At 47.1% G+C, this 27,494-nt stretch overlaps 1 protein-coding gene across 1 annotated transcript; it reads left to right on the forward strand.

Annotated features, from left to right (window-relative positions):
* Positions 1 to 5,271: 5,271 nt before the first annotated feature.
* On the forward strand, positions 5,272 to 25,982 carry WSCD1 (WSC domain containing 1; the record flags this gene model as incomplete). The annotated part of the gene is made up of 8 exons (XM_082493133.1): positions 5,272 to 5,692; positions 9,962 to 10,076; positions 11,562 to 11,746; positions 14,830 to 14,951; positions 20,882 to 21,035; positions 22,521 to 22,685; positions 23,507 to 23,707; positions 25,587 to 25,982. 8 exons carry the CDS (start codon positions 5,272 to 5,274, stop codon positions 25,937 to 25,939), a joined length of 1,716 nt encoding a protein of 571 aa, XP_082349259.1. The 3' UTR covers positions 25,940 to 25,982.
* Positions 25,983 to 27,494: the final 1,512 nt, after the last annotated feature.

Raw genomic sequence — 27,494 nt, forward strand, 5'->3', positions numbered from 1 at the left:
TCGTTTGAGCACTGCACTGTAAATGCCAGAACGGTCAACGATCAGGTCATATTCCACAGACCTTACCGCATTGAAAAGTGCGTGTTTAAAGAAATTAATATTAGAGTAACTCTTCATCAAAATTTTCCTTTCTTTTTGGTGAAAGAATGTCCTAGGAAAGGTGAATTACAAAATTACTTCTTTTTCCTTCCTTTGCATAAATTCCTAAATTACATTGTTAAGTTAGTGAGAGGAGTCCATGTGACACTTTTTTAAGGCGCTAGAAAAAGTAACGATGGACCCAAGCCAAAATCCATCAGCACCAACCTATATCTTGATCCGAGTGGATTTTGGCTTAAGACAGTAGAGTACCAGATTTCTTCTAAGCTTTACTGTTAGCATGTGCTGCTTTCCACACAAATGTGAGCCACGGTTTCATTTTTCTCTCTTATGCCATGATTTGGAAACTGGGATACTGTGGAATTTCTCTGTCAATTCCACTCAAGATGTGAGGGGAGAGCTCAGACAGCTCACCTTTGTCATCTTTGTAACCCCTTCTCAGAACTCGAGACAGCTCTGCCCACGTATGACAGCACGGCTGCGCGAGGCACTTGCTGTTGGCCACCTCGGGACCGATGCTGGCAGATATCGGGGTTACTCAGGGTGCTTTTAGCTATCGGAATAAAGGGAACTGCAAATATTTGACAGGATCCCAACATTCAATTTGCGGCTTCTCAAGAGTTTTCCTTCCTACGCGCATTCACGCAGTATGATATTGGCCTTGCCTTTCCAAACAGCCTCAAGAAAATGGCAGCGTGTATCCAAAAGAAGGGCTGCGAGCCAGAATCCTTCAGCTAGGTCCTAACTGACTGCATTTGTCCTCAAAGAAAGCTGATGAAAGAAAGGAGGAATGTGGAAGAGGGATGGATTTTTCTAAAAATAGCGTTCATGAGTCCAATTCCCTTCAGTTTACAATAGAAAACATAGTCTTGCCTCCGTGCCAAGAACTCTGAATTTGCAAAATCCTGCTGGTCTTTAGATAAGATCAACTATTGATGAGCTGCAGCCATCAATGTTGTATTGAGCAAAGTTTCTGCACTGAGCAACCTATTAAGGGAGAGACCTCCACTGAGCAACTCTTCATCTGCAAGTCTGGGGCTGTTCTTTACTTTCTTCAGCCTTTACCGGCTTTGATGGCATCATGGAAAGTATTCCATCTTCCCTGGAAAATTCTGTAGCTTCTCCTTTAGCTAGGAGAGTAGAATTGCCAAGAACAGTACAATTTTTCTTCCATATCTCTATGTGACCAGCCGCACCACTCCGTTATTGGTGCAGGGGATGAAGGCACAGCACCCCGCACATCTCCTGCAGCTGCCCCACACCACCTCCAAAGCTGATCCTTGCCAGGGCTAATTATTTCCCTCTTTCTTGTTGCAGCGTTAACCCTTTCATTGTTCTCTTCACCTAGAGGACTTCTCCGCTATTTAACAGTTCTCATTGCCCATCTCGGAGTCCTTTCAATTATCATTTTATGATTTTACTGACTAACTCAACTCTCAATTAATATGGTCCTAAAACCCCTTTGGCTGTAAGAACTGATAAATAGGAACAGAAGACTGCATTTTTCTTTCATTTCACTTCATTCATTTTAAGTGAAACGTGTATGAAAAAGACAAATGATACATTTTCTATTACCAGATACTAGTTCATATCCTCCTTACTCTTTCCTTTTTAATATCATCATCAAAAGTGATGCACTTCAATTCTTTTAGGCATACTTTGATGATATTGCAATATGCAGTTTATGGAAAAATCAAATGACTTTTTTTTATGTCAGCAGCACTCTGCTGTTTCCCCACTAAAAAGCAACATTTAATTTTTGAGTTGCACATTTGCAGCAGTTGCTGTGGGCGGAGAGCCTGCTTATTTATTTGGTTGGGTTTTTACTACAATGTACTGTCATGGCAACTGTACTGAGGGCGAATGCATCTGGAGGTAATTTATATATGTCATATTGACTGCAGTAGAATTGGCTATTACCATTTAAACTTTTTCAACCACTGGGCAAAGGCAAAGTTAGCCTTTTGACACCCAGAAGCAGCTTCTCCTTAGTAAATAAATAAATAAATAAAATGAGGCAGGTCAATGGGAGCTAAACGCTTCTGGTGTTTGGCTGCAGAGCACACTCAAATTAGGTCCGACAGGCGGGGCGGTTACCCAGCTGTGCTGGGGCGTAGCAGGCTTTTCATCCTGCTAGCGTGGGGCAGCGATCGCCCCGCACAGGCGTTGTTTGGGCAAGCGGTGGCAGGACCCATCTCCCCTGGCACCAGGAGGCATTGCCGCGCGCTGCCCGGACCAGAGGCAGATCCTCTCGCCATGGGGATGATGCAGCATCCACCTGCTCCACTTTACATCGCCGCAAACATGGAGAAACTCAACCGAAATCCGCTGAAAGACTTGAGCACACAGTGGCATTAAAAGAGACTAAACTGGGCCACTGATGCATTTTCAAGCATAACATTCCTGACTTCCAGTACACAGCTTCGATGGTCCTTCTCTGGCCGCGCTGCCACTCTCAGCATTGCTTATTAGCAACGCCTAACGGCTCCCGGCTGCCGCAGCCTGCCTTTCCCACTCACACGACTTGGATGCACTTGAGAACTTTGGCTCTAAGCATTTCTTGATGTTGTGACTTGATGACTTTGTAAGTAAACCAAAAGAGCTCTGAAACCCTGCATTACAGTTGGGCAAAAATGATTGCAAGTCTGATAAATTTATCTAGCCTCATCTTCTGCTAGGGGTAAAAAAAAAAATTTAAGCCTTTTGAATACCTATGTGATTGCAGCCGTTAATCATCTCACTGATGAGGCTTTGCGGCAGCTTTTTATTACAAAGGGCCATCCCTTTGCATGCTCGACGGCAGCTCAAGCAGTGTGCTGCCTGGTCCGCCACCAGCCACCAAGGGGTTCGGCTGCCTCCTCCTTGGCCAAGCCTTCCCTCAAAATAGTGTTTGCCGCAAGGAGCATGGTAAATTCCCAGCCAGAATCTCAAACGGCTAATACACACACCTTTCTTTGAGATTAGACAGCCTCTTTTGGGAATAGCTCAAGTTTCCAGTAGGCCCATGTTGGGAACACCTAGTGCATCAAATCATACCTATGCTGATAGACAATATTTCTTCAGATAAATTAGCACAGTAACAATCTACAGTATCTAATTATGGCTAATTTCCTGCTCATCTGTCTCGGTACTTCTGACCTTTTTACTGTAATTCTTGAGCACTCACAACGTTGATCAGAGATTTTCAATAATTTAACTTTAAGGGTCAGCTCTTCAGCTGGTGTAAATCAATGCATTTTCTCTGGCTTTGGAGCTGATCAGAAGGGAGTTGTGGTAACTTTAACAGTGGAGAAAGTGGTCTGAATTGACTGCAGCGTGGTACTGCCTCGCAGCCCTTTGCAGCTCCTCGCTCCCTCCAGCGCACTGACTGCCAACAGATCCACAGGTTCTGGGGGAAAGAGAGTAGTAAGTCCTTCCCAGACTGAGCTCTTGGAGAAAGTGTAGAGATAAACACATAGAACATTTTTGGATATTACTCAGCCTTATACAATTGAGAACAGCATGCACAAACTTTAAAAAAAAAAAAAGTCAAAAACAAGCATCTAAATTAGGTCCTCAAGACCACCCAACGTGTAGGACGAGAAGATGGGGATTACTGCCATGGGCCAACCCTGTTTAGTAATGGAGGCTGAAAGGTCACACAAAAGGAATTTGGGCTCAACTGACAAAAGATTCAGCTGATCTTTAATATTTTTAGCCTATAAGTTTTTGAGCTTTGTTTTTGATTGCTGCTTAAGATAGAAGTAAGTTGCACAACTAAATGAAAAAGGGAATGGGTGGCAATTTAATTGGTAGCATCTATTTAAGAAAGATGCATAAATGAATATCCACAAAACTTGAAATCAGATACTGAAATGAGAAATACAGTGAACGGATATTTCTTTGCCACGACTGTGGAATTCAAGAGTGTGCCCCAAATGCAAGTTAAGCAAAAGCCATAATATTTTCTTTTCTGGAAAACACTGCATCTTTTCTCAGCACTTGCCTGGCTCCACAGCGAAGTGACAGACTGGGAAAACAGGAACTTATGGGGAGATGCCAGCTTTTATTTGCTACAGGAGGTTAAAGGTTCCCTAGAGCACAAAGGAGCTTTTCTTGCCCAGACAATCCCACTGTGGTGTACATCAGCACGGCTAAAGCCTGCAAAGCTCAGAAGCAGTCAAGAGATATCTGGTGAAACTTGAAATGATTTTTTTTCAAACATTCACTAGTTTTTGTCCATGCAGCCACACGTCAATATTTGGCAATAGAAATCCACTAAAAAAATAGTAGGATCTCTGGTTTCTTTTAAAGGGACATGCACAGCAACTCGCATAGCTCTGTGTGTAACTGCAGAAACCCCAGATATCCTTCCAGCATAAAGCCTGACTTTATTGTGCTGCAAAGAGATTAATAATTATCTTATCTATTGTGAGTCGATGCCATGTCTTTATTCTCCCTACACCCCCACACTGCTGTTTCCCTCTGATCTGCATTTGTAGCTTAGCTACTGCTTTGCTGAAAGGAAGGAATTTGATAACACCTTCCTAAGAAGATGCCTATGGTGTGGCTGCCCGTTCCAGCCAGTGACAAAGAACGGAGATGTCGCCTATTGACAAAAGAAAATAAAGAACTTTTTTTCCAAACATCCCAAGAGAAATAACCTCATCATAAAGGTATTTCTTGTTCATTCCAATTTAAAAGAAAGAAAGAATGAACAAAAAAAAAAAGTAAGGCTGAAGACCTGAAACTAGCTTCTGCTTAATCAATCCTCATTGGATTATAGCTTTTAAAGTGCATAATTATAAACAACAGATGGAGAAAGGCTCAGCTGAAAAAAAGGGGGGTGGGTGGGGGAAAGTCACCCTGATGACAGGTATTTTCTATTTGGGTGTGAACCAACCCTTTCCTCTCCGTATTTCAGGTTTCAGCATGGGCTGTTAGGCAGCTTGGCAGAGTCCAACGATGGCATCGCCCCGGGTGTGTGCACAGCCCCTCGGCCAGCCGGGCGCCTGAGGCTGCAGCTGTGCCCCTCCTGGCTGCTCTCCCTGCCAGGGCCACCCGAGGAGAAGGCTTTTTGCCGGCAGAAGGCACTGAAGTGATGGGCTGAACTGATGGGAGGCACCAGCGCCCGGCCAGGCAGAGATTCTGGGGCCCGTCGGGAGGCGTGAAGGGCCCAGCTTCAGTAAGGGCATGGCCAAAGCTTTCTTCAGGCTACAGAAGTTTCTCCGTCGGACCCAGTTTCTGCTCTTCTTCCTCACAGCAGCTTATCTGATGGCTGGCAGCCTCCTGCTGCTGCAGCGGACCCGCTTGGTTATCCAGCAAGGTTCGCGTGGGACCTCTGCCAACCAGGCCCTGCCAGTGCCGGACGGGATGGCCGGGGTCGGGATCGTGGACCCCAGGACTCTGCAAAACCCCAGCCCCAGGCTGCTGGTGGGCCTGGACGCAATGCAGGAGGCGGCCCTGGACCAGCGGCACAGCCCGCGGTGGCTTGTGTCCCGCAACTCGGAGCTCAGGCAGCTGAGAAGGCGGTGGTTTCACAGGTTCATCAGCGACCAGGAGCCCATGCAAACAGCAGGATTGAAAGCGATGAAGCACACTGCTGAACACAAAGGTAAGGGATGCACCCCCCACCCTGTTTTCTGTCACGCGCATAAACTGCATCTCCTCCTGGGACTGTGCCAGGCAGAGTGGTGAGCGCCGCAAAGCGTCCCTGCAGGAACGCCTTCCTTATGGCTCATCACCACGTTCAAACCAGTTCTTGAGCACACGCACAGGCCAAAGCATGATCCTGACGTCCCTGGTCATGCTGAGCTGCAACTTCCTCCAAAAATGTATTTTTATTGATTGAATGGAAGCCCAGGCAGTGAAATATTCTTCCATAATTTAAATTCTTTTTTCTTCAAGCAGGCAGAGATGAACACTATTTAATCGATTTTCTTTCTCAGAACAGGGAACACTTTAAAAATAGGTTTTATTAAATTAACTATCCAAAACCACACAATACCTTAAGTCTAGAAGTGCCTCCTTGCTGTTAGCATATACCAAATCCTGCTATTGCAGACACCATCGCTGTTCCTGATCTGCCCTCTGTGACCATCTCTGCAAATACACTGTTCTTAGGGAGACAAGATGTGGGCCGTAAAACCCTTCTTCCCTTACTGAGTGCCAAACCAGCACCGCAAGGAAACGAGAGCTCCTGGATCAGAGAAAAACTCCTGGTGTTTGGCGAGTTTGCTGGAAATTAGCAAAAGGCCAAGGGGAGCACAAGGGGAATTCACAGTGCATCAGTGCAATCTTTGCACAGTGCAACTTTTGATGCACTGCCTTTTAGAAGAACTAGTTGTCCTTGGAGGTGTTTCACTGATAATAACAAAAGCAAGGGGATCTGGATGACGAGACACCACATTACTAAACTGCTCTTTAGTTCGTTGAATAAATTTCCCCAAACAAAAGGGTATCTTCTGCAAAAATCCCACAAAATGGGTGTCACCTCATTACTCCTCCTGAGTGAATTGTTGGAAATGGGAACACAAAGGCGATAGTGATGGTGTACGGGAGATGAGTCACACAGCGTGAGTCAGACAAACTGTAACCGCCAGAGTTACCTGGAGCGCCGAGGTGGAGTTTCCAGGAGTGCTCCACAGGCGCTTTGTAACATCCCGTTGCTGGCAGGCTCTGGTGGCAGCACAGAGAGGCTGCAGAGCACAGAAGTCTCCCAGAGAACCCCACTGCGTTTCATGACATGCCCCAAGCCCGTGGCCTGGGTGCGCAGGGCCTGGTGACAGCCCCCGGGCTGCCGCGGAACACGAGGGTGCAGCTGCTCCGTCCGGCGCACCAGTGACCAAGCCTGGAGCAGGGGAGCAGAAAGCTGTCCCCATCCCTGTCCTCGTCGGGAAAGACTCAGACACCACCAGCTTTGCGGGAGGGAGACGCACCTTCACCGTCAGCAAATACATCTTTTGCTGACCTTGGTCACCACTGACTCTGATAAGCTCTTCAGGGACAGTTGCAGAAAAGAATCACATGACCCCTCCAGGCTACCACTGTAGTACCTGTACCTCATAAAACCAGTATTTAACATTTACGAGTATTACTTTTTCACTCTTTTGCGAGCAGCAGACATCCGGGTCTCAGCTGGTCAGTGGAGGCTGTGGACGTATGCAGGAGGGGCTCAGGCTGGGTGCTGCCTGGGCAGGTTTGCCATTCCAGGACGGGGAGGAGAGAAAGCACAGAAAAACAGGACACGTTACGCTCCCTTGCCCCCGAAGCCCTGTGATTTGTACTTCCACGCTGCATGGATGGTTTCGGTGGGTTCAATGATGTAAACTCGGCTCGCTGAACTCGGCGGGTGCCCACGAGCCCTTTGGCTTTGGCTCTTCCCCAGCCCCGACCGTGTGTAGCCAGCACGCCCGGTCTTCCCTCCACCCACTGCAGCCGCTTGGGCTGCTCTGGAGTTCGGTGATTTTTTTTCCCCAAGTGAACAAAAGAATAGATAAAAAGTAGAGAAACGTGGTGAGTCTTTGTGAGCCATCCTAATACCAGGCTGAGTATAAACCTGTTCTTTAAAAACTTAACACCAAATTAAACCCAAAAAGATAAATTTTGAAAATTATCCATAAAGTTAGTTAAGGCCAGTGCCTTGCTCAAGTTCTAACTGTTGACTGAGAGGAGCCAGAAGGACTATTTATTGCTACAGCCCACTGAATTACGTTGATTCACATATGCATCATTTGAACATCTGACTGAACACGAAGTGACATTATTAGTAACAGTATTGTTAACAAGCATTGGAATGCCTTTGGAAATTATCAATTAAAACTTTAACTACCTATGGAGAGCATGTTATCTTCCCCCCGCACACACTCATCCTAGTAAACTTCCCGGCTTGTTATTTCATTATGGATCCCTTCCAAGATGTAACGAACTCCTCCGTGGTTATAATGCTTGTTAAAGTTCCAGGGTTGCCCTGCGGTTCCTGCTCAGCAAAGCGGCACATTGCCGTACCGCGGAGGCTGTGTTAGTGCCGTTCTCATCGGTGCCATCCCAACAACACCCCGGCGTGCCAGCGCGGCACAGCCACTCTGCCCTGCCCGTGCACAAGGATCGCAAGGCATCCTCAGTGCGCTTCCCGGGCAGACCCTCAAGCTGAGACAAAACTGATGGCATCTGCTCCAGCATATTGTGAACACTTCCCGGCTCGCTTTGCCTTGCGCTGTGTGCACTACAAAGTGAGAAAATTCAAGGCTTTTTTTTTTTTTTCTACTCCACCTCAAGCTACTTTGCCTGCTTACATTGCAAGTGGCTCAGGGCAGGGATCACATCTTCTCCTGCTAGGGAGACTGGCAAATACAATTAGTGCCACAAAACAGAAATTTGTTAGGTAGAAAATGAAAGTTTTCTGTTAGGAGTGCTTCCAGTGGATGGGGTGTTATACACTGTTTCCCCTGGCCTGGTCAGGCCATTGCACAGGTGTAGAGGTGACAGGGACCGGGTCACTGATGTGACGTGACGTTTGGCTCTGAGACCACACAGTCGTCCCATGACTCATTCATAGGAGGACATGAATGCGATATTGGGGGGACGCAGGGAGGAGGGCAGGCGCCACCTGTGCCGCCAGCTTCCTGTGCCTCCCGGCTCGGGCTCTTGGGCCCCGCACACCGAGTTTGCTGCTGCCGCTACTGGTCTGAATCAAAGTACCCAAATCAAAAGTCTCTGGTGAAACAGAGAACATCTTCATTGCACGTGTGTGACTCCCACCTCGTTAACAGCGTGCTGTGGGTGTATATTCACAGCTCGTGAATTTTCTAATTGCATGTTTGCAAATTACCAATGTACAGGTCTTCGAATCTGTTGTTGTGTTTGTAACATTTAAATGTTTGATTTATTATTCCTAGCTCCAAAAATCTCTGTTAGAGTGGCCTGAACCGTCTTTTTCTTGTGGATTATTTTATTGTTAATATAATGCTTTTTAGTTCCATTTTTCATCATATATTCTCTTCCTATCCACAGCTCATGTTATTTAATTTCCCTGTGTTATCATCTCGATACTGCTACTTCTAAAATCAAATTTCCTTTTTTCCTTCATATTTTAACAATAAAATGTACTTATATACACGCGATTGTTGTATAATAGTGGGACTCTACATCCTCCTTCCAATTATATATTAAAACATGGGCTGGATTTTAATAGTGTTTAGCTCGTGACAACAAAATGAGGCCTAACATAGGATGCAGTCTAAAAGAATATTTATCTTTCATATGCTAAGTAAAGCAAGACATATTTTAAAAGATTCGTTTGCACTGGAGAAAAAGAGATGGTTCAATGTGATAGCTAGACAGTGCTGCCTTGTTAAGACTGAAGTTATCTTTCCATTATAGCTTTAATATAACTCTATATACCCTAAGAAAATTGATTTTGTTAATATTGTCTTGCAACATCTTATTCTCAACTAGAGATTTGCAAGAAAACTTGAGAGGAATTCAAAAAGATTTCTCAAAGTTTATGCCATTTTGAAGACTGCCTTCTCCCGTACTTTAGCGATTCGCCATGCTCTGTCACCAACGGGAGGGAGTCAAGCTGGTGGCAGCCGCCCGCGGGACCCAGGCTCCAGGGCGGTGGCACACCCTGGGTCTGCAAAGGCAGGGGAAAGCAAAAGTCCAATTTACCTTCGGTTCACGTCCACTGGACACCAGAGCTTACCCTTCAATAGCACCTACGAAGGTTCGGTCCCAGCGGGCAGGGCTGCAGCGCAGGCAGGGACTGGATCCAACACAGCCCTGCTTGCAACTTACGGCGCTGGATGGCCGCTGGGTGTTTTTTTCCCTCTCCCCCGACTCCATCCCGTGCACGCTGCCTAACTCTGGTCTTGCATGCACACAGGCACCTACGTGGGATGCTTCAGCGATGATTCGAGGGACAGGACGCTGAAGGGAGCTGTGTTTTATGACTTAAGAAAGATGACAGTATCTCACTGTCAGGATGCTTGTGCTGAGAGGTGAGTGGTACTTTTTCACTGCAAGTTTTCTCTTTTCTGACAATAAGTGGAACTGAATTTGAAATGGGAAAAGCATGCATATGTTAAATATATAGCATCTGTGAAAACTGTGATTATCTCATACCTTCAGGCATGGCGTAGCTGTGCTACCTTGCTTAAAGTAGACTATTTCATTGTTGCCTATCCGCTTTATTATAGCATGGCTACTTACAATATATTTTCTGTTGTCCTGGTCAAAAATTACTGGTTTGTTAGATAATCTTTGTTAGATGTTTGCCCTCTAGCCCAAATCTTTGATCTAAAATATTTTAAAAACCTACAGACAAGTTAGCCCTCCCAGAACCAGGAGAGAGCAAGATGACCGGGTGCCCAGCAGGGAGCGGGGCCATTTCCATCGCCTCCCGCGGAGCTGGTGCTCACTGGGGAACGAGCAGGGGCAGCTCCTGCACCGCCCTGCCCGCCCTGGTCAGCCAAGGCAGGGCATGGGCCAGGGACGATCACTAGTACCTGGGACAGGACAATATGAAACTATTTATGAAAAAGACTTCCCATTGTTCTCAGCACTAGAGAAAGCAGAAGAAACAATGCCATTTAGAGCTATTCCTGTGCAATTTGCTTCCTTTGGTCCGTAGGGCAGTGCAGTGCATGTGGAGCCTGTTGCTTTAGGGGTGCCCAAACTTCAGCTTAACCCCATCTATTGTAGCCCATGAGGAGCTTTCAGACCCCCGTTCCAGCCCAGTGCCCTGTGGACACACAACGATGCTCCAGACGGAGCTGTCCCATGGGTGAAGGAAATGGCACTCTCTCCTCAGACGGACAGACCGCCAGGCCTCATCAGACGGGTTGTGGAGGACACGGAGCCAGGCCCTGGCGCGGTGCGGCCAGCGGAGGGGCCAGTGTGGCAGAGGCACTGAGCCCCGGGCCTGCTGCTCCAGTGACGGCTTTGCCTTGGTTTGAGCACTGAGAATTGCCTGACTGGATCTAAAACACTGGGTAACAGAACCTCTGAGAGGGGCTTGTCTTCTCTGTCACTCGAAACCATGCTAAACATTTCCGGTCAAAACCTGAAGTGGTAACTCTGGGTTGGATTGGCGTCACCCCAGCGGCGAGGCCATGATGTCCGCGGTGTCGGGAGGGCAAAGGCACGCTGTGCTCCCACGGGAATGAGCACATCCACGCAGCCAGAGACAAGGCTGTCGCTCAGATGCCCACGTTGGGAGGCAAAGCCCACCTTGCCCTCCCCAGGACTGCCCTGGGGCCCAGGCCGGCCACGCTGGGTGGACTCTGGCCACCGCCACTGCCTCCGGTACAAGATGGCTGCCCACCCTGAAGAGGCCGCGCTGGTCCCCAGGGCCGGCAGCACCTCCGGAGCTGGGCAGCAGAGGTGTACGCTGCACACAGGGACAGGCTCCCGCCTTCGTTAGGTACAAACTTGGGAACAGACGGGGTGCCGGTACCAACAGTGCCTGGTTTTGTTCCCCACAGGGCTTACACCTACGCAGGCCTGGCGTATGGGGCAGAGTGCTACTGCGGGAACAAGCTCCCAGCGACTGCCTCGAAGCCCGAGGAGTGCAACAGCGAGTGCAAGGGGGAGAAGGGCTCTGTCTGCGGAGGGGTGAACCGGCTCTCTGTCTACAGGGTGGAGGAGCTGCGGGCAGGAGCGAGACGACGTAAGTGGGTGTGCAACCCGAGAGAGGCGGCCACTCGCCCCATGGGGGAGACGTGTGGGCTGTCCCTGCTGCTCGTCTCGCTCCATTTGTCACCAGAGTTCCAAACAGCAAAGGACAAAGGTGTCCGCAGGGCACAGTGTCCATTTGCTGCTGGTCTGGTCCCTGGCTCCCTCCCTGGAATAGCAGTGCTGCTCACCGCCTCGGAGCGGCCAGACGTGCCTGGCACACTGCCTCGGGGCTGCCACATAGAAAGTCAGTGTCACCGGGGAGGAAACAAAATACAGTGCAGAGCGACTGCAACAGCAGCAGAATTTCAGCTGAGGAAAAACTACTCCCTCTCGCATCCATTGCCGAGGGACAAACCCACATGTGTTTAAGAAACAACCCTGAAGTGGGTGCCTTATAGTGGAAGGGCAGAAAAATAGTTGTATCAATGCCACCCTAAGCTCAGAAACGATCCCGAACAAAGTAACTGCCATGTGAGGGCAGCAGGAGAATAAGTAGGGGCCAGAGAGAGGGGCACACCCATCTCTCTCCTAAGCAAGAGAAATGAGACCACAGAGTTTCGCTCTTCCAAGGACTTCTGTTTTAGCAGTGGTTGGGATTGTTGTTTCATCGTTGGATGACACTTGCTCTACTTGTCATTCAATTAGCTACCACAGGAGATACAATAGATAAACCTTTGGGCCAACACAAAGCACATAAAATATCCAAACAGCTGAGCAGTCTTTACTTCTGGCAAGCTCACAAGACCTTAAGGGATGTTATTTGCTGAGAAGAAGCACCACGACCTTAGGTTGTGCCAGTATTGATGGTACTTCATTTCTTCTTAAAGACAAGTCAAGGTTTGTACAATAATCCACCCAGCTACATATAAATTATATATCAAAGGTACATAGACCTAAATTGCTAGTGTCAGGCTGACAGGCACATTGGCAAGTTTCCCGGGACGTGCATCACTGTTTGAATCTTCAGCATAAAATATATATACATATTTCACAGGAAAAGGCGGCATTTATTTTTTTCTTATGTATTAATGAATTAGTCATCAAATTAGTCTAGCCTGGAGCTAGATTTGTATTTTGTTTGCCCTTAGTAATACCTGATATTTCACTGTTTGAAGAATCCCACTGACACGCGGTAGCTGAGGGGCCAACAGAAGTATTAATCATGACGAACAAGTATATTGGAAAGTAACTCTGAAACTGTAACGGCATCCGTGATTTACACTGTGCAATGTAGAGAGGCTTCTCCTTATGCAGCGCAGATCCAATGGCATCTCCATTTAACCCCTCCTAGACATGGGTTTGCTGGCTCCCCTCTCCATCCCCCTCCTCCCCCTTCCCTCCCTGGCAGCTCCTGCGCCGCAGGACTCGTGCCCTCATGTCACATTAAAAGCAACGAAGCTCAAGGTCTGCAGCTACTGCAGCCTGGGGATCGCTGTGGCACAGAGCGCCACTCTCCTCGGGCAGGATTCAGCCATCCTTCCCGGAAGAGCAGGCAGGCGATGGAAATACAGCACATTTCCAGTGTGCTCCGTGGGTTCTCCGCAAACCCTGCTCCCTCCCAAGTGCTGGCGTGGGCAGTTCAGGCTTTCTTCCTGACCCGCTGAGACAACTCTAAACATGTTCATAAACATTTTGTTTCAGGAATTAAATATTAGTGTGAGATTTAGTAGGAAGTCTTTCAAGAGCATCCTGAGAAGCCAAAAAACATCTGTTCCTTTATTCTCTGGTGCTGTGCTTGCAGTGATCTGGTAGACTCCCGCTTCCCCCCAACATGCATCGAGTTATTTTATTTTCGCATCTCCTGAGTGATCCCAAAGATATAACGTTGCTTCTAGTAACTAGTTTGAACAGTTATTAGGACAATATTTAAGCAGCTTCTCCTTAGGTAGCTCTTGGCCCACACTGAAGAATCTGGGCCCTTCTGCCAGGAAATTCATGCAGAACCAAATTTTTCCTCCAAAATTGTGCTGCATCTCTCCTGTCATCCAACACATTTCCACATCAGTTCTAGTGAGTATTGTTTAAGGCAGCCAGTGGGTGTGGACCAGGACTCAGAAGACCCAAACTCACTCCCAAATCCACATTTCTCCCTATTGAGTCATGCTAGGCAAATTCAGTCAATGGTTAGTGCAGAGCGATGAAGTAAATGCATTTTCCACCTTTGTAAAGCCCACAAAATCCTAGGAATTGCAGAAGTGTTGTACAACACTCAGACCTTTTTCTTTTTCTAAGCAGCCACCCAATGTTATTTTCTTCATCACCATTAGCTCCTCTGGGCAAATGCACGGCCTCTCCTGCGGTAGTGAGTTCTGTGACAGCTTTGGGTCTTTGGTTCTGTGAGGGGATATTTCTCTTTTAAGCAGGAGGGAAAATTGTATTGCTGTTTGTAACAAGCAGTTGGGCCAAATCCTGACTTCAATCACAGTGATGCAAAAAAAAAGGAGTAATTCTGCCGAGCTCTGTGGCATTTACACAGGAGCAGGTGAGATCAGAGGCTGACACCAAAGACTTGCAGCAAGCTGCTCTCCCTGAAGAGCTTACCGCAGCCTGGTTCAGACCGCGAAGGCTGCAGCAAACTCCTGGCCCTGAAAAGAAAGAGTGGGAAGAGGAGAGGGACAGCTCAGCAGCTGAGCAGATGTGCAGGAAGGTGCGTCCCTGTGGGGGCTCCCAGGATTCATTTAAATTCCTTTCCTTTTCTGGTGCAGATCATGGGAAGCTTTGTAGATTTTTATCGGGGCTTTTAAGACTTTCAGGGGAAGGCATGTCTTCAAAAGAAAACTGGGACTTGCAAACAATAGCAATGCCCTCCACTGGCGGAATTTAATTTAAAACTCTTTGCTGCAGCCCTACTTTCAGTGGTTAGTACAAAGCAAAGGGCATGTGCTCCTTTCAATACCACAGGATTTGCAACGCATTTTTCTAGTGTATATCATGGTTTCTCTTATTTCTACAGCATTTGGAATATAGAATATATTTTATTATTTTCAGCTTCTGAACCTAACATTGTTCTTTGTGAAGAGGCAGGATACTATGGACATTGTTTTCTCAAGAGAAACCTATTTCATATCCCTGCAGGGAGGAATGTTATCTATCGAGGATGTTTTAGAGCTCCAGAAAATTTAACAGACACCTTTCCAGCCTCTTTGATACAGCCCAATTTGACGGTGGAGATGTGCTCTGAATTTTGCTCCAAGAAAGTAAGAACAGTTCTCATTTCACATCCTTTCTTCTTTTTTTGTTATTTTAAATTCTAATCTACTAAGGGAATAGCAGAGATTAGTGCCTTAGAGCTTTGAATTTGTAAATGAGTTTCTAAAGGCCAAAACTCATTAGAGTAAATACCCAGTGATGCATCTGGTCCAGCCGCTCTCTGGAGTGGGGAAGGCGGGAGGGAAAGCCATCAGAGGGATGCCACAAAACATGACACACAGAAAAGCCATTCTAAGTGACGAGTATCGACCCTGAAGAAATCAATACCATTTCCATGTCACATTCAAACCAAGCCCAGAGCCAGGTCGGACCCCGGGGGAGGTCTCAGTGGCTGCAGCTCTCGGGGACACACGCTGCCGGCGGGTGGAGGTGGGCTGAGCAGTGCCCAAAAGGTGGCTGCCGTGCCCGCCGGGGAGCTGGTCCCCATTCGGCCCTCCGGGAGCCACAGGCAGAGCATGGGCAGGGCAGGGACACTGATCCCCAGTGCCCTCCACAGCATGCGGCCCTGTCTACTCCCCTCCAGAGTGGTCCTTTTGGTCCCAGGGTCCCTGACAGTGCAGCAGCAGGCACTGCCGTGGCAAACAAGAGGATTTAATGCTGAGGTACTACACACAGTTTTTATACCAGCATGTAATTGTGCTGGCTAGGAACATGATACAATCTTAAATATTAAAAAAAAAAAAAAAAAAGCTGCCAGAGAAAAATTCTAGCAGATAAGCACACTGAAAGCAAGTGGACTTTCCTGGTACGTTTATACAAACGTGTCTCCACACTAGAAGAATTTATACCACTTTCACTACAACCTATGTAATTTAAATCCAATCTATTATAATTTAAAATGGAATCATTGTAGAACTTCATGCCAATATACAAGACTACAAGAAAGCAACGAATAAGGTCAGTTGTGCGCTTATTGGCTGTTGGACAGATGGTGAGAAGGGACACACTAACATCTGCTGCCCTGGTACACACTCTTGGCCCGACGCATCCACCACAGAGTAAGACCACGGATTTAAGAACCGAAGGAGTTTGACTTTGATGGACTCGGGTATCCTCATGGGAGGGAACATCTGTCCTGGGGCACCCCCTGCTTTAGGGGCTGTTGCAGCAGTTGGCTCCCTTCCCTTCCTCCCACAGAGGAGGGTTCACTGTGTGGTCAGATTTAGCCCACAGCCACATTCAGCCTCATGCACTACACTGAACATTCAATTACTTTGTCTTCTAGCATCACAAAATTGATTAAAACTATTAAGGCATGAACAACAAATCTTCTTAATTACTAGGTAGAGTGGGAAAGCTTTTCCCAGTCAACATATCCTCTATACCAGCTCATCAGTGTTTTAAGAATGGATCATGGAATTAACTCTGTGCAGCAAATTGCAGTGAATCACCCGTGTGCCCCGTACACAGTAGCGTACAAACATGCATACAAACGCACTCTCACATCCTCTATGCATATAAATGTTCAGTAAAGCAGGACTTCACGAGCAATTCATTCCAAACTCTGCCATTAATCTATTGTTTAATGGTGGAAAAAAATCTTAATCTTTCTGTCTCAGTTTACCCACATGTAACGTAATTTTATTAATATTTTCTGATGAAGTGCAATTAAGTATTGCTTCTCTATGTGGGAGAATGGTATGAAGTAATTTTCAGATGTGCCTAAATATGAGGTCAATGTTTTTAAGCACAGTCATGCCATTCTGGTTTTGGGAGGTGACTTTTCTAAATAAGTGGGGTTTCAGAAGTATACTTCCTTGAGGGTTTTCTGGCCATGCAGCCGAAAAGTAGAAGCATCAGAAATTACTGGTGAGTGAGGAGGACAGGAAAAAGACCACAACCAAAACGTACCACATTGGCGTGACATTTGAACGGGATTAGGACAGAGGAGAGCAGCAGGATGGGGGAAACTGTCCATCTCTGCAGAACAGAGTTGGAGTCAATGCATGTTTGCTTGGTGACGCTTGAGTGGGAAAGCCATCAGCAAACCAGAAATCCTAAAGGAGTATCTAAATAGACTCTTTCTGCACAGAGGGCATGGAGGGGGCTAGAGAATGACAACATTAAGAGGCAAAGGTACTGAAGGAAAGCGAATAAAAGGTTTGGTATCTCTCTCGTTTATTCCCTCCCTAAAATGGTGCAGTAACAACCATCGGGATGGCGCTGTCGTTTTGGTACAGCCTGTTATGCTGAAAGGAATTACCCCACCAGTGGGATAAGCTAGTGGGCTTTTAAATGGAACTAGCTGGATGCTTAAAGTTAAACACATGAACAAGTCTCTTGCTCTTTGGGACTTAGAAGAAAACCAAATTGTGGCATACCATATTTATTTGTTAGCGATGCAAGTTGCTTTGTGCAGCTGAAATGGTAGCTTCAGCCCTTGGAAGGATTTGAGATATGAATTTGAGGTAACAACTTCAGATGAAACCTGCTAAATACCTTTAATTATCAATTTCTTTCTTAATTAACAGAGTGATGACATGGCTTAATAGCAGCCCATTATCACCCCATAACACAGATCCAGGAACCTGTTTCTGTGCTAGGTCCCTTGGCCAGAAGCCATAGTTTTCATATATGCTCTTTTATAAGCCAACCTGCATACTAAGTGAGCCGTCTCCATTTGAATTTATATTTTTAAATAAACAGTCCTTTTACCACTCAGCTGCTGAATGCAGTTATATATGATGACATGAGTAAAACCTGGGAGAACACTAAGTCTTGAGGAGAGAACCCCAGTATCTCAATGCATCCAAAAGCCACGCCAGCAAGTTTGCTTACTTGAACATTACCAACTCTAAGATGCTTTTTCTTTTCTTTATATAGCAATATACAGAATACAGCAATCTTGTTATTTTAAAAATAGACCTGCTATTTTGGATTCCAGATGTAACTACATGCCACTATTTATCCATAAACAAAAGACTCACAGGATTTTGATCCAAATCCCTCTGTAGAAGTCATACAGAGTGTTTCCATAGCTTCATTTAGATATTTTTTTCTAAACACAATAAAACAAAGACAAGTAGACCACCTCAACTGGCACAGATAACCACAGCCTCTCTGACTTTATTGCGGCAGTGAGAAGGGCGTATTTCAAATCTGGGTCACATAGGGTATAACAGTGCACGAAGGAATTGTCCCCTCCCCTCAACAAATCACAGTGTGAAACAAGCCAGATTTCTATGCAAGGGCGCGATTGGCTTTATGGTATTTATTCTTTGCTCTTAACATATGCAGTTCAATGAAAACTTGAAGGATGACTTCTAGGTTTGTTGCAAAGTGAACATGCCCATTTTTAAATAAACCAAATGCATCATTTTTACTTAGGAGAAAAACTTCCTTCCATGATTAGCCAGCCCCCCACCTCTTACTCATTTTGGTAGATCGAGAGCAAATTTTTAACTGTGTCAAATAGGAAAGTTAGTATAGGAAGTTGGAAAAGAAAGCAATTTAGCAGAGGAATCAGAGTAGAACCATTAAGTGTTTTTAATCTATTCATAATTCTTAATTTGAATACAATCTAATAAAAAACAATTAGTGATTGAATCATCACATCATCTGTGTTGCTATTGGAGAATGATTGCTTTCCTTACAGTGCTTAAAACTACCTGTTGAGGCTTCCTCTAGCAAATTCTTCTGTAAATAGTCCCCTTGACATCAGCTCTCCCCGACTCACAGCTTGCAGTGACACCTGAGCCCATCAGTGCATGTTCAAAAGCTCAATCCAGAAAAACACTTACTCACAGACCCACAGATTTCTCTGGCAGTATGCTGGAGTGAAGCATCGCAGATCTGTGCGCGCTGACAACTAGTTCTGCACTTAAACGTTACACGGTTGCTTAAAGCCATAACCGCAGCATGGGGCATACACAAATACAAAGGTGAGCAAAGTGGACGGCTTGTAGTTTTGATTAAATAGTGATGGGAAGTCAAGACTGAATAGGTTACTTTGCAATCACTTTGTGCGCTGCATCAGGTAGCCACACAGTCCCAATAATCAGCAGCTGATTACAACACTTTATACTGGTGCTGCGGATCCTGGTGTGACTCCCAGAACTACTGCCATGCTTCTTTCCGCACCTGTGCTGCCACCACGGAAACTCTGCAAACCCTCTCCGGTGGAGACCACCCCCTCCTTTTCCCCATCCTCACCCACCGGCGTCCCCAGCAGCAGGAACACTGCAGAACAGCGCCGTATGCACCAGGGCTTCTGCGGATGCACGCATATGGAGAAGCGTTTGCTTAGGTATCTTCACAAAACCTCCAGCCTTCCAGAAAAGTCAGTCGCTTGCAGGTGGCACTTGGCACGAGGTACAAGGTACATTTTTATGCTAGGCTGTGTTTGAGGGCTGGAACACTTATTAATTTCTCAAACTGAAAAACACTACTTCCCTGTAAAGGAAAAATTTCTGTTTGCAGGCAGAAACAGAACTATTTTGCCCTTGGATCAAATCAGTAAATAGTTTTTGACAATGTCATATCTCATTCGCTAAGCAAATGTTGGCTGTTTGGGCACAGATGGCACATGTGTTGTGTTTGACTCCTTATCAGAGGATGAACACGTGGGGAAGAGCCAGAGATAAGCTGCTCAGCAGTCCTGTCACGCACTCCTTGATGCCAGAAGACTTTTAAAAGGCAAGAAGTGTTGATATGGAATAGGTGGAATGGAACTCCCAGCACTCGAATAACCCCTGAGCTTCCTTCAGCCACTCCGTGGCCGCGCCGAGCCCACCCCTGCACGCGACTGCCCCCGCGTCACTGCGCGAGCCCCCGGGGACTTCGGAAATCCAGGGAAAAACAACCCCAGTCCTCCCAGGAAAGAGGAGAAAGACTGAATTTTAGGGGGAGTTTCAGCGAAGTAGTAAGTGTGCTTTTCCTATTGAGCACATAAGCAACTGCTAATTTCTTCAGCAAATAATTAGCACACATTTCCCTCAAACTTCTCTTAATTCTTATCAACATTCGCCCAGCAGCTCAGCCTCACTGCGCTCCCACCATACTGCAGCGCTGCTTTGCCGCCTGTTGCCTGTTTTGGAAAAGACTGGTACACCAAAACCTGAATCACTTTTCATCAAATCCATTGAAAAGAAATTTCTTATAGCCAGAAATTTTCCTTGGGAATTGTTTCCTTGCAGTGAACACTACCTATAACTTTCTTGTAGTGCACATTTTACACTCTGCCGACATACCAGGTATCCTCTGCAGTGGTCAGTCTGGGTTTCACAGGGGGTTTCCCTATCTGGAAGAAAGGTAACAGCAACCAAGACGTGTCCATGCCTGAAGACAGCGGGCAGAGCTGTGCGTGCCCAGAGCTCGCTGCAGCACCCTCTGCACACATTCATTTTTTGCAAACTGTGAAGAAGTCAGACTAAGACACATACTTTTTTATGGCTTGACTTTTTTCTTTCTATTTTTGAACATGATTGCAACAGTTAGTGGGTCTAAATTTCCTTCGTCGCTTTAATTCTTTAAGTTTAAGGGCAAGCTGCCTCCACATAAACTCTGGTAAAATCAAGTGAATAAGGCAAACCTTTTAACAGCGGACTCCTCAGTTTGGGAGAAATATAAATTGAAGTTTAAAGGTAATCTAATTAAAAACGCTCATTGTGGGGGTAAGTAAGAGCAACTTTTCCCACACTGATGTGTTTTGCAGGTGGAATTACACACTAGGTGCTGCAGGAATATCATAACATTTTCAAGCTTTACAAAGCTTGTGCCCGAAAACCAATTTTTAAGGAATTGCCATATGAAAGACAGTAGTATAAGAAGCATGAGCTTTACAATGATGTATCAAACACTGCTTTGATCTTGACAGTGGCCTTGTGAAGATTTATTTCTCTTTGTATAGCTGCAGCATTCCCCACAGGCTGTTGATGCCGTAGCATTTACGCACTGATCTATTTTCTCTCTTTCGTAGGAGTTTCCCTTGGCAGTCATCCGAGGGCAGGAGTGCTACTGCGGCTACCCCACCAGGCGCTTCTCGCTGCATGACAGTGCAGATGGGCTACTCTGCAGCGGGACGCACAACGCCGAGGGAAAATACTGCCTGGTCTATCAGACACCAGTGCAAGGTACGAGCTGCAGATCCACCCGTGCTGAAAATAGCCCCTGCACCCCTTCTGCGGTGGGTCAAAGTGATCCAGGTTGCAGCAGTCTTAGCCTCAATTGTTGGTATCACAATACAGGCAGGAATTTAGGAAACACCCCTTATCTAAATCCCCCCTTGCAATCGCGCTCATAAATATGCATCTTTCCATTCTCTCATTAAGCAGCACAGCTTCCCCCCTTCCCCAGAAAAACCCAATTATTTTGCAGATGGGGAGAACAAGACAGAGCCTGGGAAGGCATTCCCTGAGCCGTGCTGCACCCCGTGCAGCCGGGGACAAGGACCCCATACTCTGGTTCCAGTCCTGCTCCTTAAACACACACCCAGTTCTGTTACGCAGCCACTGAGGCAGCTCTGCAGACACTAGTTTTATCCTACTCATCTTCCTCTAAAATATTCATCTGCATACATGTTTCAAAGCTGGAAAATAAAGCAGAGAGTAAGGCTCCAATCCAGTAAACCATGTAGGTGGCACCAGCAACTTTATCCTTTATCCATGCAGTGATTTGCACTGAGTTCAGTGAAACTTCTCACAATCTTAAAACTAAACAAATGAAGTGCTTTTCTGGATTGCTGCTGGGCTTTTTTTAACCCGACACCCTTTCCCCCCCCCCCCATCTCCCCATTCAGAGGTAGACTGCACACACTGTATGTGAAAAGATCATGCAAGAAGTACGCTTACTTTCATGAAATTGTTAGTACTTCCCACATCTGTGTAGATCAGTAGTAGCAGAGGACAGCTGCCTCCGGACTGCGCTGGCATGTTCTAGCCAGGGCTTCATCTAGAGGCTGCTTTGAAGAATGAAGAGTGATTTCTAATTTATTTCCTGGCTTCTTGTTGAATCATCACAGAAGGTCAAGACTGGTTCTTATCCTATCCTTGCTTTTATTGGCACGCTGAGAAATAAGGTTAGGATTAACAAAAAGCACGTATGGAAACCAGGTGTCCGGCCCCCATGGTGATGAACGCAATGGGGGCTGGTCACTGCCTTGGGCCCTTCCGAGAGGAACTGCAGGCTAGAGGTTTGACTGAACGCCAGCTCCTTTCAGTAGGAGGGGTTTCTCCTGTGTTACAAAACTCGCAATTTCCAGGTATAATGGCACATTTAGGGTTTCAGTGAAGAGCCAACCTGCCAGGCAAATAGCCCTTCACAAACAAGCATCAAGGGGCTTTTATCACAACTTGCTGGCAAGTACAATGGTTTGCTGGAGCTCTATAAAAAAGCATTGCCTAACACAGAACTAGCAAAAACCTCTTCCGAGGATAATCTCTTTGGCCTCTTATGGCTGAATTAATTTTGGGAAGTAGCTGACTCACAACTGGACTCAAATTGATATCCTATATTCATAGGAGAGAGAAAAAGAAGCAATAAACCCTGTAATCAAGAGCTGTCAGTGGAATTATTAAAAAGCCACAATGCTAACAATGAAATATCTTCTGTACTCGCAGACACCCGCTGCACAGACAGGAAATTCTTAACCACCAAATCCAAAGTGTTTGTTGCTTTGTCGAGCTTTCCCGGGGCTGGGAATACGTGGGCTCGCCATTTGATAGAGCACGCCACAGGATACTACACGGGAAGCTATTACTTCGACGGAGCCCTCTACAACAAAGGTACCATATCCAGAGGGATGGGACACGCAAAGCCCTTCTGAGGCACAAAGCTCTGTTCACTCGCTCAAGCGTCCTTCTGCTCGGAGCCAGCAAAGGCTGGCACTGTCAACACGTTTGGTCAAATTTAAAGACGTGCCTGGAACGAGCGGTCTCACGTGGTGCGGACAGAAGCAGGGACTGCTCCAGCAGTGCCCTGAGCCCGAGAGGCAGCTGCTTGCACAGACAACAGCCAGGCTCTCCGTTTGCAAAGTCTGCACGTCGCCTGCATTGGTGCTGCTGTGCACACACACACACGCAGCTCCCATTGAAAAGACTGGTCCAAGAGACCAGTTGCCAAAAAAAAAAAAAAATTGACTAAGCCCTGAGGGTAAGAGCCTTCAGCAGCACGAGACACAAGGGTTAAATTTTAAATGTTACTAATTATTCTGGGAGGACAGTATGCTGACAGGGCATGATATTTGGCAAGCGCCAAGCATTGGCCCTGTGAGAATCAGCCCTTTTGCAGTGAGGTGCCGACGAAGTCCTCCCCAGTGGAAGAGAGCCCAGCGCACACCCGGCTCAGCGGTGGGGGCTCCAGCCAGGGACAGGCGTGGAGAAGCACACAAGGAGGTGGTTCCCAACCTAATAAAGTCAATACACCTTGCAGGCTGGGGGCGGGCCAAGAATAAAATTCAGCCCTCGTCCCAGGTCCTGGGTTGATGGGTTTAATTGACTGGTATTTTCACAACAGTTCTACACCACTGTAGGGAGTGATTTAGAGTGTGAAAAGGTAGAGACATATAATCAAGTGAAAAAGCCAACAATCCTATCTTGTCAAACAGGTTTCAAAGGAGAAAAAGACCACTGGAGAAGCAGAAGGACCATCTGTGTGAAAACACACGAAAGTGGGAAGACGGAGATTGAAATGTTCGACTCTGCTATCCTGTTGATAAGGAACCCATACAAGTCTCTGATGGCGGAGTTCAACAGGAAATATGCCGGGCACCTGGGCTACGCCACCGACCGAAACTGGAAGAGCAAAGGTAAGGTGCCTCCCTGGCACGGGACAGGGTACCCGCAGCCACTTTGGACAGAGCGTGAAGCCTGTCTTCTCGGCACGCTGAGAGGGCGTAATGCACTGGGACGTGAGTGAGCACTGCAAACAAATTCAATGGGACTCGAGTCCCACCGCGGCCAAGATCAGTGCCAAAAGCACTCAGACCTGCTCTTTGGGAGGGGTTGTGTTCTTGCCGTACATCCATCACCACGGCAAGGAAGGTAGCGCAGCTCCAGTGCTGTGGCCACAGGCACGCAGCAACATTGCTGCCACTGTACTGGTTGGCAGAGAAAACGTGTCCAGGTACAACACCCCTGCGTACAGCCCATTTGCCAAGCTATGTCAGGTGAAGAAAATTTGCCCCTGCAGCATGCAATAACCATGAGAAATCTAATTTAAGATTTGGAGGATTCAATGGAGCATGACATTTCCTGAAGGAAATTTTACAGCACTGCACAGGTGCTACTGCACTGCAGATAAATAAGGGTAATAGCAATACGGGGACTTGAGATTCAGTGTTCCCTGAACGCATGAAAAGACTTCAGAATACGCCTGCCACGCTTCCTGCATTTGACTGGCAAGCTGGACCACAATTTCCCCACTGACCACACTGCTGCATTCAGGCTCTGCAGCAGAGAAGAGATGGGGCTTGCGTTTCCCCTTGTGCGTATTTCAGGCATTACAGCTGTGGCTTGGCAAAGCACGGGGCTGAGGGAAGTCTCCTCTGTCACACCACATTTCTTTCCCACGTTCATGTATCACCTTTCATCAGCCACAACTCAAGAACACGTTCATCAAAAAAAGAGACAAAATAGCACTTAGAAAAGAGAAAAAGTCTAGAGGGAATTGCTTTCCTGTACTGCAAACTACAAATTGTTACATTTCAGCCACGTACGCTCTTTGTCCTGCCCAAAAGCTTTAGCTGGGACTATCTTGACCCTCAGAAAATTAAATTATCAGAGACAGCAAATAGAGATTGAGGTGTCATTAATGCCCAAGGCAAAGGTGGGAAAACAATTCAGTAAGTTTTGTCCCAGTGATCCTGGCGGGTGACCCTAAACGCCTTCCATGTGCCATCAACAGAATAATCTTCCCTATTAATCCTATTTGCTCATCCAGTCTCCCCATAAGCAGGCTGGTAAGCATGCAGAAAGATATGTTACTCGACAGATTTGGAAATCAAGAACACCTTGGGCCCCAGCCAAGATCAGTGTCTTGATTAAAAAGTTAATATATTATTATATGTTATTAGTTTACATATATATTAAAAAATAAGCCTGTCTTGTTCTCAGCCTACATTTGAGATGGAGTTAAAAGGGTAGGAAAACCGCAAAAGAAAAAGAATCTGCTTGAAGTTACATGGCAAAGCTTTGGTTAAGCCACGAGCCGAGCGGGACCTGTGGCCTTCCCTTCTCATACCCCTCCACAGGCTTTCAGCCCAACTCTCCTGTCCCCCGCGACCACTGCGAGGAGCCACCCGCCCGGTGCAGACACTGCTGGCGGGCACGAGAGCTCAGCTCCCACGGAGGCGCCCCAGTGGAGACGCAGAGACGCAGCTCTGCCCACCGCGGCACTGCCATGGCCTGTCCCTCCCCCGGGCCCTCCGCAGCAGCGCGGCCACGCTCCCAGCCCCGTTAAGATGCAAGAGGGGGGCAGCAGGGCTAAGCATCATCTGTCTCCATGCCAGGAGCTGCAGAGCTGAGCTGCCGTACCCCAGCCACGCTGTGCTGCTCCAGCACGCGCCAATCCAGCACCATCAGAGCGCTCCCAGCCGCTCCGGTCTTGCTGCACAAGATAACACTTGGAAACTGCTGAAACGCAGCATGGCTAACATTGTCTTATTTTCCCGGTTCTCCGTCCTCTAGAGTGGCCTGATTTCGTGAACAGCTATGCCTCCTGGTGGGCCTCCCACGTCCTGGACTGGCTGAAGTTCGGGAAGCGCCTCCTCATCATCCACTACGAGGACCTGAAGCAGAGCCTCATCCCCAAGCTGAAGGAAATGGTGGAGTTTCTGAATATGACTGTGACAGAGGATCGACTGCTCTGTGTGGAGAACAACAGGGATGGGAATTTCAAGCGTTCTGGTGCTAAGCAAAAGGATTTTGAGCCATTCACCCAGGAAATGAAAGATCTTATCAACAGATACATCCTGACAGTGGATGAAGCCCTGAGGGGAAGAAACTTCACAGGGCTGCCCAGAGAGTATGTGCCAAGATGATAGCCTGGTCGCATTCTGCTGTGTTTAAAAATAAAATAATTTTTTCTTAAAAAAAAAGACCAGAGCTTTATGCAGTTAAAGCAAAGATACTTGTGGAGTCTGCTGAGCAGTGCAAATTCTCTCCACTCTCGGGTGTTCTTCAGGGCACTAAGTGCTCCAGAAGGCAAGCAACTAAGGATGGAAATGGGGTTATAAACCAAGGCAAAAAGCTATTAGTGTCTACCTGTGCGTGGCCCTCCCTGCACAAAAGGCTCAGAACTTCCCCACGGAGCATCCCTGCTTCTGCAGCGCCTTCTTGCCCCCGCTGCTATCACAGACCTGCCAGAGGCTGCTTGGGCTTTCACAGTAACTCTGGTGGAAATGGACACACATAAAGGTGGGAAGGGGGTGAGGAAGTCTTAACATTGATAATTTTCATCTCAGCATTTAAGAAAAACAGTTCCTTTCTTCTTAGTATAGCTCACTTGCTTCCTTCTCCCAGGTTTGCTGGGCAGGTCACCCGGTGTTCGAGGTGCAGGGGGAGAAAAGCACCAGTGGGCAAAGGTACCCCAGACCACGGGCAGAGAGATGCCTCAGGACCAACCCCAGGCATGGTGCAGACTTTGGCCCGAGCATCTCCCTGTTTGTGCTCCACACGTGGCTCCTCTTTGTGCTCTGAAGCACCCAGCAGGTGTGGGCCTTGCTGCAGGGCTCTCCTGCCCCATCCCTGCTCCCCAGTTCCTCCCATGGCAGCAAAAGCCCAGCAGCCGTGGGGAAGCGGTGCGAGACTGCGGTCGACTGAGCTAGTGCACAAGAAAAGATAAAATTTCCTTTTGTTTACACAAGTGGCACAGTTTGAAGAAAAGCAAGTGAGTTAGGATGCTGCAAGTTTATAGAAAGACAAGTGGGAAGAATTTTTAAAAAGTACTTTCTTTAAATAGCAAAAACTGTACATTCCTTCAAATCAGCAAATCCTGATTTCAGTGAGCTGGAACCTACCCTGCCCATGCACTTGGCCGCTGCTTGAGTGCACTTGTGGGAGCAGAGCGCACACAGACACGCGCCCCACGGGAGCACGCACACACGGACACGCGCCCCACGGGAGCACGGCTTTGCGGTGGGCCAGGCTGGGGCTGAGGGAGTCAGAGACAGAACAGGGTGCAGACACAGCCATGAGAGCAGCTGCTGGGGAGAAGCCAACCACCCGGGCTTGTTCTGCCTGGGACTGCTGCCCCACTGTGCGCATTAGTCTGGTTTTAATATTGTCTCCACAAGTCCCCTACTACCCTCAAAACCAAGTAACATTGAGCTAGATAGATATAACAAACACCACAGACAGTATACAAACACACAGGTACAGAAACATAAGCATAAAGTGGATAAATTAGGATGCTACAAAACGGACTATCATCATCTTTGCTGTGACTTAGTAAAGAGCAGATTCTTTTTGAAATTAGCCACTGAAACACTTTGAAGTTCTATTTGGGCGCCAGTTGCTGTTGATGGATGTGGGTCACGTCCCGTGGAATCTGAGCCCAGCCTATGCCAGGCGCACAAATACTTCACAGAAAGAAAT

This window comes from Vanellus vanellus, assembly GCF_965231255.1.
Source record: "Vanellus vanellus genome assembly, chromosome: 19".
Lineage (NCBI taxonomy): Eukaryota > Metazoa > Chordata > Aves > Charadriiformes > Charadriidae > Vanellus > Vanellus vanellus.